This window comes from Tursiops truncatus, unplaced genomic scaffold (assembly GCF_011762595.2).
Source record: "Tursiops truncatus isolate mTurTru1 unplaced genomic scaffold, mTurTru1.mat.Y mat_scaffold_51_arrow_ctg1, whole genome shotgun sequence".
NCBI classification, from domain to species: Eukaryota; Metazoa; Chordata; class Mammalia; order Artiodactyla; family Delphinidae; genus Tursiops; species Tursiops truncatus.
Genome location: NW_022983334.1, coordinates 58,891 through 74,706, shown reverse-complemented (window position 1 = coordinate 74,706; position 15,816 = coordinate 58,891). Strand labels below are relative to the sequence as shown.

At 38.0% G+C, this 15,816-nt stretch overlaps 1 protein-coding gene and 1 pseudogene across 2 annotated transcripts in view; both read right to left on the bottom strand.

Moving 5' to 3' along the window:
• Window positions 1-7,650: 7,650 nt before the first annotated feature.
• On the bottom strand, window positions 7,651-8,384 carry LOC117310907 (centrosomal protein of 78 kDa pseudogene; annotated as a pseudogene).
• The window catches only part of LOC117310911 (centrosomal protein of 78 kDa-like), a 29,907-nt gene continuing 22,215 nt past the window's right edge, over window positions 8,125-15,816 (bottom strand). For both annotated transcript variants that reach the window (XM_073799838.1, XM_073799837.1), the window contains 3 exons: window positions 10,235-10,341; window positions 9,242-9,413; window positions 8,125-8,919 (listed from right to left, as the gene is read on the bottom strand). In XM_073799838.1, coding sequence (XP_073655939.1) covers window positions 8,893-8,919; window positions 9,242-9,413; window positions 10,235-10,341 — 306 coding nt within the window. In that variant the 3' untranslated portion in view covers window positions 8,125-8,892. The remainder of the gene's footprint in view (window positions 8,920-9,241; window positions 9,414-10,234; window positions 10,342-15,816) is intronic.

Sequence of the window (15,816 nt, the reverse complement as noted above, 5' to 3'; positions counted from 1 at the left end):
TTCCTTATATATGCTAAACTATGCAATAGCAAAAACCCCAAAAATATAACTAACATTTTATGAAGAAGACAATAAAAAAAAAATTATAGTGGAAAAATCTTAGGAAACTGGAAGGAATTTGGGGGTCTTTCTGTCTCGAAGTAGATTTGGAATGTGCATTTCAGGTCTCTTTTATAATGCAGGGTTGCTAGTTGAGCCTTTATTTTGTTTCCAGAAAAACAATCAGCTTACATATTTTTTTAAACAAGGTTTTCTTCACCTTTGGAAATTAGTAATGATTAAAAAGAATATTTATACAGTTAAGTGATGTCTAATTTTTTTCCTCATGAGTTCACTGTACTTCAGGTTATAGCCCTGATCTGTTTAATCCTCCAACAATCCTGAGAGGGAGCAAAGGGGCAGATGTTCTTTCCTCATTTCACAGATAAGAAAACTGACGTTCAAAGATTCAAAGTGAGGTTAAGTGCTTCTGCCAAGGTCATTCTCTGAGGTGAAGCTGGAGCCAGGAATGGCACCTCATCCTCTTGTTTTCTCTCATGTGATTCTCCATCCGCTGACCCACTCTGACTATAAAAACGCACTGTACCAGGCCTCACACAGTCCCTGAAACGTCCTTTTAGTAGGACACTATGGTAGTGACAAGATTGAACAGATATAAAGAATGCTGTAAAAAAGGACCTGTCTTTTTGTTGACTCCATCCCATAAAATTCCACAGCCACACTGCATGAGAAACATGAGACATCCATTAAGATCATGTTCCCATTAGTTCCCCAAATCTAGCTAGAACTAGATTTTGCAGAAATTGAAGACACATCTTGTGGCCTGACTGCTGAAAATGAGTGTCTCGGGAGTCAGAGAGGCATTGCTGCTCAACGAAGTCAAGAATGCCCTTTGCTAATTGTTTCTCCTCCATTTCTGAGGGAATTTAAATTCATGATCGGCACCATATATTACACTTCAATACTGTTCATCATCCATCTTGTACGTATTTGCAGGAAAGAATGTTGCCCAAGTCATTATATCCCGCCATGATTCACAGTCATATGACCTTAGGTGGCAGTTCAGCAGGAGCTTACCGGTGCCTTAAATCATCCCTGTTGTGGACATACAAGAGCGTGACCTCTGACTTCCCAAGCTGTCTCTTCATGAAATGAAAATGGAACTGAGAGTTTAGGGGAAAGTTTTGAAAGTGTCTGGCTCTTGTAGTCATCTAATGAGGTCCTCATTTCTAGCTGCTAAGCATGCCCTTTAATTGGTGGTCACTCGAAAATCAATGATAATATAACTGTCCAACTCTTTGGAGCTATTTTTCTCTCTGCTTTCTATCCTGCAAGTACACGATAAAAGCAACCACCCATTCAGCCATTATCTTGTGTCACTTACTATTCAGAGATCAGTCTTCCTTTATGTGCTCCTTCAGGAAAGACCTGGGTTGTACTTTTCACTTGCCTTTCAGGCAGAGAGTAGAGTCCTTGGCACAGATTAAGTCCTCAGAAATGTTAGATGGGTGGATGGGTGGGCAGTGGATTGCAGCACATGAGCAACTACAGTAGCATTGTGATACATGACAAGGAAATGACCTCAGTTGGGGAAATAAATGCCTAGCACATATGCCACCACTTTCCCCTTCCATCTTCATTACAGTCCTTACTAATCTATTATGACATTTTTCCCCATTGGGTCTAGACATGACCTCAGGATGCTTGTAGAATATAAACAGTCCTGTGCAATGTAAACCTTGTATAATGTAAACAATGCTTTACTGTTTGATTTGAGTTGGGACACGAGAAGAATCCTATTTTCCGTCCATAACATAGACGTTGGGAATAATAACTAATGCTCATGTAAACATATAGAGTCATAGGATAGAAAAAATAATTTTTAAGAAATGACCTAGTACAGACTCAGGGGGAAAATATATGTTAACTTGATTATAGAAATTTGGTTCAGCCACTCAGCTTCAACCTTCAAAAATCATGTCACTTTTTATTTTAAATCAACGTATGAATCCAAGGTATAGCAAAATAAACCATTAACCTTGTAGAACAGGGCCCTTCTAGATACGATCTCGTTAGGACCTGATCCTCCATGGTTGTATCTACACAGAGGGGTAATGCCAGTCCCCTACTGGGAAGTTGAATTGGAGGAAGAGATAGACAGAGATACTGTGGATAATTCTAGACTGACATGGTCATCAAGAAGTCCTATGAAAAATAATTTCTGGTGAGTATAGAGTAAATCATCAATGAGAAATGGAGAGGATTGGAATTAAGTAGACTCATCACTAGTCCGTGGTTATTACCAGTGTACCAGTTTAGCAATGAATTACTCAAGGTAATTGATGCTAGGTGGTATAACAAACACTCCTGAAAGCCAAGTGTCTTAACTTAATAAATGTTTATTTCTCTTGTCAGAGACCCGTGTGAATTAGGTGGTTCATTCTTAGCAGATTGCTTTCAAGTAGTGAATCAGGAACCCATGCCCCCTCCACCTTGAGGTGTTGTCTTAAATGCATGACTACCTAAACTACAGCAGAAGGGAACATGGTCAATCATGCATAATATCTCCTGGCCAGGCCTGAAAGTGGTAGACCCATACCCTTTCAACAAGAATGCAAAAACTTGACCTCTGCCTGGCTCCAAGGGAGGTTAGAAAAGGTTATTGTTCTGTGTGTCCAGGAAGAGGAGAATGAAATGCATCTCACTGTCTCATCCATAGCTGAAGGCAGGTAATCTGTGACAGAGAGCAATGTTTGCAGATGGTGATACATGAAGATTGAGGAAGATTGATTTCTCAGTCATTGAGGAGTACTGTTCCATCTAACTGAGTTCTGAATGGTAATAAAGTCATCCACTGAAAACTTACCAATCTAGTTTGTGTGCAAGGTATTATGAATTATAGTCTTACCATTAATTTAGCAGACCCACAAATATTTACATCTACCAAGCACCGTGCTGGCAACTGCAGCTTACCAGTACTTCTTTCCTGGGCCCTGGATAATTTCCAGTAGTTGGTATCAGGATCTAAGCTATCCACTTGATGTGGACACTAGTCCCCTTGTAAGCCCTCTCACAGGAGCCTTTAACCATTGGTGGCCAAAAACAAAGGAAATGGGCAAGAGTACTGCTCTGCTTATCAGAAAGTGTCTCCTAAAGTCTTGTCTCCTAAATCATTTTTCTGGCCCCTTTATAGTAATTCTTTCTTTATTCACATTTCTTGGCCTACTGAACACTAAAATCAAATCCGCCCTCAATTTTCTTTTTCCTGAAGTATATAAAACTACATTTTCTTCAGCCTTTTTTAAAAAAAAAAGATAATTATCTTGTTTATTTGTATTTGGAAAATCAAATGAGATCACATATTTAAAAATCACATACTATCAAAAGATAGATAGTAGTAGTAATTCCTTCTGGAATATTTTTCCCCCCTCATCCAACCAATGTTAGGTCCCTTACCCCCTTTCTTAGCAACTTTTATTAATTTCTTATGTGTCTATCAGAAGTTTTTTGTGGCAAAGGTACATGTGTATGTTTCAGAGGTTACTGTTGTCATGAATTCACAGACGCCAGAGCCTGGACAGCATTAAGTGGTCCTGAGCACCCCATTTCCAATGAGAGAGCATAGCAGTGCTCAAACGGCTGGGTGTCCTATAATTCAACTCAATTCTGGCACTATCTACCTGTAGATAGCATCAGATCTCACATGTTAAGGGCTCAGTCCAGCAGGAATGCACACACACACTTCAGGTGCCAGTCACCAAGTATATGTTGTCACCTGTGCTTCTGACCCTTGTACCACAGATCAGAGGTTCCAACGACCCCCTTCTTAGCTTTAATTAATTTGCCCAAGTGACTCATAGAACTCACAGAAATATTCTATTAACTAGATTAACCGGTGTATTATAAAATGATAAAACTCAGCAACAGCCAGATAGGAAACATGTATAGGACGAGGTATGGGGAGAAAGCATGGAGCCCACTCTCCCCAAATCTCATGTGCTCACCAACTGGGAAGCTCCCTGAACCCTGTCCTTGGGGGTTTATGGAGGCTTCAGTACACAGGCGTGACTGAATAACTCATTGGCCATGGGCGATTGAGCTCAGTCTTGATGGCTCTTCCCTGCCCTGAGGGCAAGGGGGTGGGACTGAAAGTTCCAACCTCTAATCACAAGGTTGGCTCCACAGGCTGCCCGCTCCCATCCTTAGGTGCTTTCCAAAGATCACCTTGTTAACATAACAAAAGACACCATTATCATCTCATCCCTTAGGAAATACCAAGGGTGTTAGAAACTCTGTGGCAGAAACTGGGACAGAGACCAAAAATATAATTCTTATTACTCCTAAAGCACAGTTATCTAGGTAAATGTTTGTATCACCCAAACAGGCAGTAGTCACCAGGGAAAATAAGTTAATTGCCAGTCTTTTCTATTAATTTTTAAAAATCAGATTTAAGAAGAGAATTTTTTTAATGGCCAGTGAAAATGTCTCTTACTTTAGCTCTTGCCCTTTTCTACTTATTTATTTTTTCAATTTTTAGTTTAGTTTTGAAAAGTGTCTTTAAGTTATTTTAAGGTTAGAACCGAACCTTCCAGGGGTTAAAAAAAATATTGCGTCTCTTGAAAGAGATTATTTTAGACTTAGTGAAATGGATTTGATGCTAGAGAACATGTGACATCATACATTTGACCTTTTTGAAATGATTTACGTTATATCAGCTACACTTTAAGTCCAGCAACTGTAACCAAAAAAAAAAAGAAAAAAAACCCCTACTAATTAAGGCAACTTTGCAGATTGATGGCATTAGATTATCAATTAAGATCTCAGTTTTAAACCAGATTTTTCCTCTAAATAGTGATCCAAAGAACACTAGTTTTAGGGTCAGTCTAATTAGTCAGACAGCTTCCTGATTGTTTAGCGCCTTCACTTGAAGTTTGTTAAATATTTGAATATCACCTATGCTCCCCATGGGACATTAGTGAATGTGAAGTCAACAAAAAGAAAAAAGTAAGAAAAGGATTTTGTAGTAAAATAAACTTGAGAAATCCTGGGTTCAGTAAATTTAAACATGTTTCCTGACTGCAGGACTTTTGAGATGTGGAATGAGCTATAATGTGCTCTGTGAATTTCACTGTTAAGTAGAGTTTGGTCTGAAGTGTTTTTAAACTTTATTTGGCTCTACAACCCTTTGTCAGTGGAACATTTTAAAGGCCTCTTTGTTTCCAGCAACTTTGGAAAATGCTGTTCTGGTCTCAGTTAAGCCCTTGAAATCTTAGCATTTGGAAGGAGATCCACACACAAGCTCATCCAATTTCTGGTACAGAAATCTACCATGTATCCATGCTATAGGCTCACTCAGCTGTGGATGAGTATTTTGATAACAAAATGCTCACTACCCATAAATCAGCTGATTCTATAGTCGGAATGCTGGTCTGTTAGGAGGTTTTAACCTTTTAAGTGCCTTTTACTGTTAGAAAAATTTTAAGTTTTAAAATTTTGTCTATTGGACCTAGATCTGATCTCTGGATTAAGATAAGTCCTACTCAAGTAAAAGAATCCTTATTTTTCAAGGATGATTTGTACATGAAAAAAAAAATCCATATACTTAAAATCATCTGTAGTGACTGAAGAGTAAATTGAAAATACATTTGAAAATAATTTCAATTGAAATTTATGTCAAAATATGTTATTATATAAACGAATCCAGTATATTTTCTCTTATAGCCAGTAAAATTTAGGTTAAATTTTAATTAAGCACAAGTGCCACAATTAAAAAAAAAGAATTACATTTTGTTTTGAGTGATTATTTCAGCAAAACTGGTTTATGGGACAGTAAACTGTCCTTCACTGCATGTTCAATGTTAGCAGCTCAAACAGGCTAATTCTGGTAAAAATTCAACAGTTTTCCAAGGCCTTCTCTTAATTATTTGATACTCAGTTGTTTTTACTTTTACTTCTATTGTATCTCTTTTTTAAATTGTTAACTACACATCCTCATCTATCAATGGCTTTGTATGTTTAACCCAGCAGATCTCTGGTATTATTTACAATGGCTTCATGATATTATATCTTTAAAATTCAGACTTTCACTTTAAAGTTGATTTGAATTTTATTTCTATTATATGGTATTATGTTTATGTTATGAATCCATCAGTGAGTAATTTGCTGAAACAGGATGATCAGTTTGCTGACTTAGAAGGGCTGGAATCTATAGACACCTTAAAATTAGGATGTAGATAACGAATAGTTGGATGACAAGAAACCCTGTTATATGAAAACAGGAATAATAATGAGTGTTCCAAATCTTATCTTTTCTGTTCTTACTTTTCTCCAAAGGTTAGCTCTAGAGTCCTTAATTCTCCATTCAGTATTAAATTATTGACTATTTTGCCACAACTACTGAGCCTGCGCTGTAGAGCCTGCGAGTCACAGCTACTGAAGCCTGTGTGCCACAACTACTGAACTCCATGCACCTAGAGCCCATGCTCTGCAACAAGAGAAGCCACCAAAATGAGAAGCCTGCACACCGCATAGAAGAGTAGCCCCCGCTCACCGCAACTACAGAAAGCCCGCGTGTAGCAATGGAGACCCAACACAGCCAAAAATAAAATAAATACATTTATTTTTTAAAAAGTGGATGTATTTAAAAAAACCCCAAAAGGCCCTACTGTATAGCACAGGGAACTATATTCAATATCCTGTAATAAACCATAATGGAAAAGAATATGAAAAAGAATGTATATAAATGTATAAATGAGTCACTTTTCTGTGCAGCAGTAATTAACACAACACTGTAATTCTATACATCAATAAAAAATAAAATTTAAAAAAACTGCCATAAAAATCACCACAGAAGGGGGACTTCCCTAGTGGTCCAGTGGTTAAGACTTCGCCTTCCCATGGAGGGGGTGAGGGTTCGATCCCTGGTTGGGGAGCTAAGATCCCACATGCCTTGCGACCAAAAAACCAAAACATAAAACAGAAGCAATACTGTAACAAATTCCATAAAGACTTTAAAAATAGTCGACATCAAAAAAAATCTTTAAAAAAATCACATAAATCTTTAAAAAAAGTCCATACATTAAAAAAAAAGAGCATGGGTTCTGGTCACATCCCAGCTTCCCACTTACTTACAGCTGTGTAATTCTGGGCAACTCACATAATGTCTCCTCAGACTCCTCATCTATAAATGGGGATGGTAATAGTTCCCTACCTCATACTGTTGCTGTAATCCATAAACACGGTTAAGTGCCTTGGTAAATTGTTTGATGCTCTCTGTGAATTAAAATATGTCAATGGCTTCTGGCCATACGATTTATAATAGTTTGACAGTTAACCAAATGGTAAAACTATGCCATTTATTATTCCCATCTCTTTTTACCCCTTACCCTGTTTTGTTGTTTATGTTTTCTCCCACCACAGAGTGTTAGTTCCAGGAGAGCAAAAGCTTTATTTTGTTCACTGCTGAAAGCAATAGCACCCAGAAAAGTACTGTACATATGAAGCCCTCAGTAAACACTAGCTGAATGAATGGTGCAAACTGTCACAAGGAAAAATACACCAAAACTTTCATTATAATATAATGAAAGTATAGATAAAGTATAGATAAATAGATAGATATATCTATTTATAGATAAATCTTTCTATAATGGCTTCCAGTCAAGTATTTTAAAACACCATATGCTATAATAAAAACATAAGTAATTTATTAAAATTTGAAGGCAAAAACATAATTTTAAAAGATTTTAAAATATTTAGACCTATGTTAGGTGTGATGGAATATGGATGCTTTCTGGAAATTCACAATCAGATCCAAGAGTATCACTTTCAGAATGTTCTAGTAGACTTTTACTTTTAGTTGTCTTTGAAGAAACAGTCACTATTGTACTCTCTTTCTTAACAGAAATGTGTTTTTTCGAAGACTCACTTCTAATTGGTTCATTAAGCAAAGAATTATTTTGCCCAATTCCTTTGCTTTTCTGCTTTACAGGTGAGTCAGAGCAGGAATGCAGGTCCTTCCCAGGTTGTTTCTTAGCAGAGTAGTTTTTGGTATATTATGCTCTGGTCATTTTCTCTGAAGAAGACCTGCTATATCTAGGTAATTCCTCTTCTTTTCTTTGACTTCCAGTTCCAGAAATGACGTCTGCTGAAGGAGAACATGTTCTAGCAATGAAATCTTCAAAAGACTCCTGCTGCTGCTCTGTGACTGCGACCCCCAGGTTGTCTTTGGAAGTTTCTAAGGCCTCCTGAGTAGAGACTGGGACATGGAAGGAGTCGACAGGCAAAGGAATCCCAGCATCACCTGTAATTTTCTGAAACTGGAGGGAAAGACAAAAGACAAGACAAAAATTCAGTGATGAACAAAGCCAACCATTAAAAAGTAGAGTTCAAAACCTCAGTGTTACTCTGTGATCTTATTATTAACACAGTCAATTGATTATTCAGAAGATTTCAGAGCCAGTTTTTCTCTTAATTATATCCTGCCAAGTGATTCTCAGCTTAACCTAGCTATATCCAAGGCTATGTCCGCTACATTTTCAGACTTTGGTGACTGGGGTAGTTATTACCCATTTCCTTCCCCTCACTAAAAATAAAACCCTACTCTGTAAGAAAATTAATTTCTTTGCTATCCTCCAGGCACATGTGAACAGTATATAATATAGTTTGTGACCAGACTGTCAGTTCCCAAGACCAGTCAGTTCCCAAGACCAGTCTGAGATTGGCTGAGCTGGGCGAAGGGGGCTCCAAGTGAGGCTGGAGGAAAAGCTGACAGGTTTCCCCTCCCATTCCCATGACCAGGTGAGTCACTGTAATATCTTACGTATCAGCTATGTCAAGATTACTTATTTTAAAAATTATATCAGTACGTGTACCTCCATTAGTGTTCCTTCATTGTTAAGCTGACTGCATACAAATAGAAACCTAGATAAAATATGAATAGAACAGACATTTATACAACTTAAAATTTGGAATATTTTCTGTAATGTTTTCTTTCTTCATTAAGGAGAGTTTGCTTTAACTCATACACTTTCTAAAGAACTTCCAGTTTTCTTATGTACAACAATACAGTATCATGAAACGGGCCCACATTTACTAATCTCAGATTTGGGGAGGACTCCAGAGTCTTCTAGCTCCCGAGCACGTGAACTATTAGAGACTGACCATTATTATTTTCTCTCTGACTTGGTCATTTCCTTTTTGCTAATCACTCTTAGAATCCTTAAGTGCTGTCCTCTCCACTTACTTGGAGATTTTGCGTTGGTCCTGGGGCACTCTGCTTTGATTCTGATTTTTCTTCTTCAAGTGCCTTCTTTTCTTCTTTAGGTGGACTACTAACAGTAGAGTTCATCTGGGGACGACCTAGTAAATGAAAATCTGACTGATCTATACCAGCCATTGTGGCCAGCTGCCCAAGCCTGGACCAGAGGAGGAGAGGAGAAAAGATAAAGGTTATTATAAGCACAGAAGAGCAGTTTAGATTTCCCCAGACCTACAATCATGAAATACTTCTAAAATCTTAAAAGCCAACATCCTACTCCATACTACAAGCCTCTCTCTCCCCCAAATTCTCAGCCCTTTCCAGATTCATCCTCTAGGAGACATCCCACTGTCTCACTAGCAGCTTCAACATGTACCATGCACCCCGTCCACTGCCACTCACACCTCCATTCCCACACTTCTTTACCACCTTTCCTCCAGTTTCCAAGAATGTGTTTGTTCCTTCCTTCCCAACACCAACTCATTCACTGACAAAACACCACTCCATCAACTATCAATCTCCACTTCCCTCTTTCAGCAAAATTGCTCACGGTTGAGAACCACTGACCTATATCTTCCCTGCAGATTAATAATAATTTTTATGTCTAAGACAAAAATAACTTTAATTCAAACTTATCAAACAAGCAAAGTAAATGAAAGATAGGAAAATTCTTATCCATTCCCGAATATTTTCAATGAAAACTGCTTTCAATTTAGTCTTTACAAAAAACTGTACCTACTAATTACTCTCTACAGGTTACTCTTTTATAATGGGCTCCCCACTCTACCAAAGCAGGCTCCCCTATTTGCATTTCTTAAAAAATTTAATTCCTCCTTTTAAAACGTCAACTATATTACCTATAATTACACTAAATTTGGCTAAATATGGCCACATAAGTGATGAAAATTGCTCCAGTTCCTCAGCAAACTACCATTATAGTCGCAAAGAGAAGAACGCCATGAAGAGAAATGAACTAACCCAGCATCTTTAAGGAGATCCAAGAAAGCATGGAACTTCTGAAAAGAATTCTCAATGCTGCCCAAAACACCTTCATCATCCAGGATCATGCTTGTGGACATGAAGGGCTTCAGACAAAGAGAAAGTTACATTTCTTAACTGGGCATTTTCATGTTCTAACTATAAAAGAAGATGGAAAATGTCTGACATGATTTTTTTCTCATTCTCATCAAAAGTAGTCTTGCCTAGTTTCAAGGAACAAAACTAAAACACTCAAAATGTAATTAATCTGTAATTAACCTAACTCTCCACCAGTAAAGACAGAGACCATTATCACATAATAACCAAAACCCCCAGGCACCCAACAAAGTTTCCTATATAACGCTTAGGTGGTATATAAGTAAACCAAAGTTATCGTTTTATTAATGATCTTTCACGAAAGATCACATTTCTAACTGGTTCAATTCGTAATGGAGCTTCATTCCACATCAGAAAATTACCTGCTTTAAGTTTCCCTTAAATTAGAAAGTGAATTATAGAATCTGATCTGAACAAAACATATTACAACTCTGCTGAATGTTAAGAATTAACTTTAGTGAACAAAATATCTAATGCTTACGTTTAAAAGTCCTAAATCATACCCAACCCAATTTATTAAATGTACGATCACCAATGTTTTCTTTGGCTCCTTCAAAATATTCACTCCTGTGCACTCTTCCCCTTCCGCTCATCACCTATGCACTTAAAACCCCCTATAAGGTCAACTCCAGTATTTCTCAGAAAGGCTGTTATGTTCATGATGCCCCTTTTGCCTTATATAAGCAGGTGCTCACCATTTATTGAATGAGTGTCCGCCAATCCAGTGGATATGCACTTTGAAAAATTCCTCCCTACGCTCAACCTCTGATAAAGTATATTTAGAACTTTTTAGATTATGCCCTGCTTTCATGCACATTACCTAATGTAATTCTTATAGTATATATTTTTATCTTTCATTGCATTCTTAGAAGTTTTCCAATATCTTAAATTTATTTAAATGATTCACTTTCCTAATTCATTGCCAGGAGAGTCTCATCATGTCTTTTATGCTACTGTATATATAGTATATGCACAAGAAGTGCTTTCTTGAATCAAAGAATCATGAACAGATCATAAGCTAATGTCATAAAGCGCATGTGGGCGCGCACACACACACACACACACACACACACACACACACAACGAGATTTTCATATTTTTAAAAACATGCTTTCTGGAATATAGATCATATGATCACTAAATACCAGTAAATGCAAAAGTCCATATGATACAACCAATTTGCAACATATTACAGTTTTAAAGTTTACAAACTATGTGTATATGGATTAAAATCAAATCGAAATAAAACCAAAACACTCCCAAAAGTATAAGAAATTGTTTACTTCATTGACTCATTTATCAGCCTTAAGTCTTATTACTCTTTCCTCCTTTAACTGCTTTAGGCACTCCTCCAGTTTTTCCTAAACAAACAGAGTAAATGTTATAACTAATTCGTAGTATAATATCCAAAAGCCTTTCCAGCTATAGGACTCATCAGGATTTAGGGGCAGAGCCAGAAGTGAACTCAGATTTTAGTCTGCTACTGGTAATATCGTACCATGCTAGTGAAATGAATTATCAAAATCTATCAAATTAGCATAGTAAAGATTTATTTAAATTCCACTTTTTCCAACATAAATTTGTGGCAGCCCACCATAAAAGGCATATGCGTATAACATAGCAAGTCAGAAATAAATAGTTAAGAACAAGAAAGAAAAGTTCTATTTTTATTTGTGGGTCTCTTTATAGTAGGAACTCCTATTAATGAACATGCTTAACACACCTGAATTGCATAATTGCAGATTCAAAAGCATTTTTTTTTAAAGTAACCACTTTATTTTATTTTATTTTTTTTATTGCGGTACACGGGCCTCTCACTGTTGTGGCCTCTCCCATTGCGGAGCACAGGCTCCGGACGCGCAGGCTCAGCAGCCATGGCTGACGGGCCCAGCCACTCCGCGGCAAGTGGGATCTTCCCCGGATCGAGCATGAACCCGTGTCCCCTGCATCGGCAGGCAGGTGGACTCTCAACCACTGCACCACCAGGGAAGCTCCAAAAGTGATCACTTTTAAAGCAATTTACAGTCAAGCACTGTTCCTGGAGTTCCCTGGGCATTAAATCTAATCATCAAAACCCTAAGAGGGGGCTTCCCTGATGGCGCAGTGGTTAAGAATCTGCCTGCCAGTGCAGGGGACATGGGTTCGAGCCCTGGTCCGGAGAGATCCCACGTGCCTCGGAGCAACTAAGCCCGTGCGCCACGACTACTGAACCTACGCTCTAGAGCCCCCGAGTCAAAACTACTGAGCCCGCGTGCCACAACTACTGAAGCCTGCGCGCCTAGAGCCCGTGCTCTGCAACAAGAGAAACCACCGCAATGAGAAACCCGCACACCACTACGAAGAGTAGCCCCCGCTCGACGCAAGTAGAGAAAGTCCGAGAGCAGTATCAAATACCCAGCGCAGCCAAAATCAGATAAATAAAATAAATTTATTTAAAAAACAAACCGTACGAGGAAAGAACAATCACTAACTCCATGTTATTTTACAGATGAGGGAAACAGAGGCAAAGAAGTAGAGTAAGTAGAGCAGCACAGCCAAGGTCACACCACTAAGTAGCAGAGCCACACTGTGGACTCAGGAAGCTGGGTGCCGTTCTTGCTCACGGAGGTGGTAGTCTTCCCATTCACCAAGGTCACTGAAATAAAATGAACACTGATAAACTCCCTTAGGAGTTTCAGGAAATAAGACACTTCGGTCCGTGAAGTGGGGACACTGCTTGCAATAGGCAGAATTCTAACAGAGCCCCTAAGACTCCTACTTACTGAAGTACACAAACCTTCCACTTATCCAATCAAACTCTAAATCTAGGTGCTGCAGTGAAGGGATTTTGCAGACGGAATTAAGGTTCAAAATCAGTTGTTTTTTTAAGATAGGGAGATTATTCTAGATGGATGTGACCTACTCAGGCACCCCATGAAAAGGACCTGAACTCTTCCTGAATTGAAGTACAAAAGGGACAAGAGGGAGACTCTCCATTGCTGGCTCTGAAGAAGTCCAATGGTGTGGCAGGGAAGGCAAGTGAGAGGCCTCTAGGAGCTGAGACTGTCCCCCGAATGACAGCCAGCAAGGAAATGGGGACCTCTGTCCTGCAACTGCAGAATCTGAATTATGCCAACAAGCCGAAGAATCTTGAAGCCATTCTTTCCCAGAGCCTCTGGATGCTAACACAGCCAGACTGACATCTTGATTTCAGCTCTGTGACCCACACAAACTATGGTGAACATCCAACGTTTGGGGCTCAATGTCTTACACTTAAATTTCATGTGCTTTAACACTCTCAGGAGGGAACTCACATGTTCCCGTGTGTATCTGAGCAGGAAACCCAGTCATGCTGTGCCTGGACTTCTGACCTGCAGAACTGTGAGCTAGTCAAATAGGTATTGTTTTCAGTCAGTAAGAGTGTAGTAAAAGAATCAATATCCTACTCAACCTCCAGGTTCGTGAACAAAATAAATGACTGTCATTGTTTTAGGCCACTGTTTCGGGGTGGTTTCTTATGCAGCGATAAACAATCAGAATTCCTATATTTATGAAAACAGTACGGTATATGTATACCTTTTAACTGCTTTGAACAATCACTTAAAGAAGGAGGAACTCTATTATATGCCATCATTGGGAGAGGAACTGGTATCACTTTCTGGAGAGTAACTCTTGGTACCTAACAATAATCCTACATCAGGGGTTTACCCTAAGGAAATCAAAGATGTGGGCAAAGATTTATCTACCAACATGATGTCATAAGATTGTTTATAACCAAACCCTAGAAGAAAGCTAAGAGCCTCCAAATTGGGACTGGTTTAAAGAAAAACAGCTCACCGTCTGAAGGAATGCGCTATGAAGCCACTAAGAAAAGGATGACAAGAGGTCTCAACCAGAGTTAATGAATGGGCTTCAGGAGTTCTACATTCATAATATATCTGTGCGTTTTTCCTGGGAGATGATGCAAAAGCTTAATCAAATTCTCTGATGTAGAAGAGTATTTAGTGACATGGCAAAATATTTTTGATACTTTTTTAAGACAAAAGAGCAGATTAGGTGTGTGTACATGCAGAGGTGGCTATTTCCTTCAAGAAGCTGTTCATTGTTTACAAACATTTGCTCAATGAACATATATTTTTATATTCAGAACGTGTTTAAAAAACTGAGAGTCTAAGAACTTCAAATTCTTTAATGTTTCATTACTAAAGCCAGTCAAGTTTTCAATGGGGAAAAAGGAAAAAAAAATGCAAAATTCCTCTACTTTTAATATGATGGTTTAATCAATCTTCTAATTGTGTTAGAAGTGTTAAATTTTTGTGAAAAAGTGTATCCTCCTCCTACAAAGTATTCATAATTCATGTCCCTTACATGGAAATATGGAACCAAAAAAGTTAGAAAGTAAAATTGCTTGATATTCTATTACTTAAGTAAGACTAATGATAAGGCTTTGGAATAATTTTCCTTCCTGTCATCTGCTCTCCTTCCTCCCTTCTGTACACTGGCTAGGGTGATTTTTCTGGGACAAAGCTTCCATCATATTGGATATCAAATTTTATGTTCAACTTTTCTCCATTTAACATTGAAATCAATCATTTCTCATATAATCGGGGATTCATAACCGTGATTTTTTTTTGTGGGCTAAAAAATATTCCACTGAGTGGGTTTACTGGTTAACCATTTTACACATTTATATTCTTTCCAACTTTTCAATATTATCAGACAATAACCGTTTTTATGCATGAAAGCTTTTTTCCATATTGAGAATAACGTTCTTACAATAAATCCATAAAAATGAGTTTGAGATCAAAGCAAATGAACATTTTTAAGGCTCTGAGGTACCTGTCTCCAAACTTCTTTCCAAAAGATTTCTGAGATTTTACACTGCCATCAGCGATGTATCACTTGGTATATAACCTCTACTATAACTGTTGGCTTACTTCCTCACTTAAGAGTGCAAGTTATTTGAAGATAGGGGTGTATTTTATTAAGTGTTTACCCCCAGCACCTGTGCCTAGCACAGCGTAGACTGGTCAATAAATAATTGCTTAATAAGGAAAATCCCTGCCAATACAAGATGTATGTGTGTGAAAGACAGACTGTGTGTTTTTCTCTAACTGGATAGATGAAAACGTGTCATCTTCTTTAATGTGCAATTTTTTTGCTTATAATTAGTAATTAAATTTCTCTTTTAGATTATATTGTAAAAATTCAGATTCTCTGAGGCAAATGGGCCTGGCACTACCCATTAGCTATATAACCTTGGACAAGTTCTATAACTCTAGGCCTCAACTTCCTCATCTATAAAATGGAGATAAGCTCCCATATCACAGAGCTCTTGTGAGGATTACATGAGTTAAAACACATATAAAATTAGAAGAGTGCTTGGTACACAGAATATGTTCAATTAATGCTGAATGAATGAACATGTGAATGCAAACAGTAGTGAAGGGCTTAAAATGAAATGGTCTCATCCCACTCCCACATCC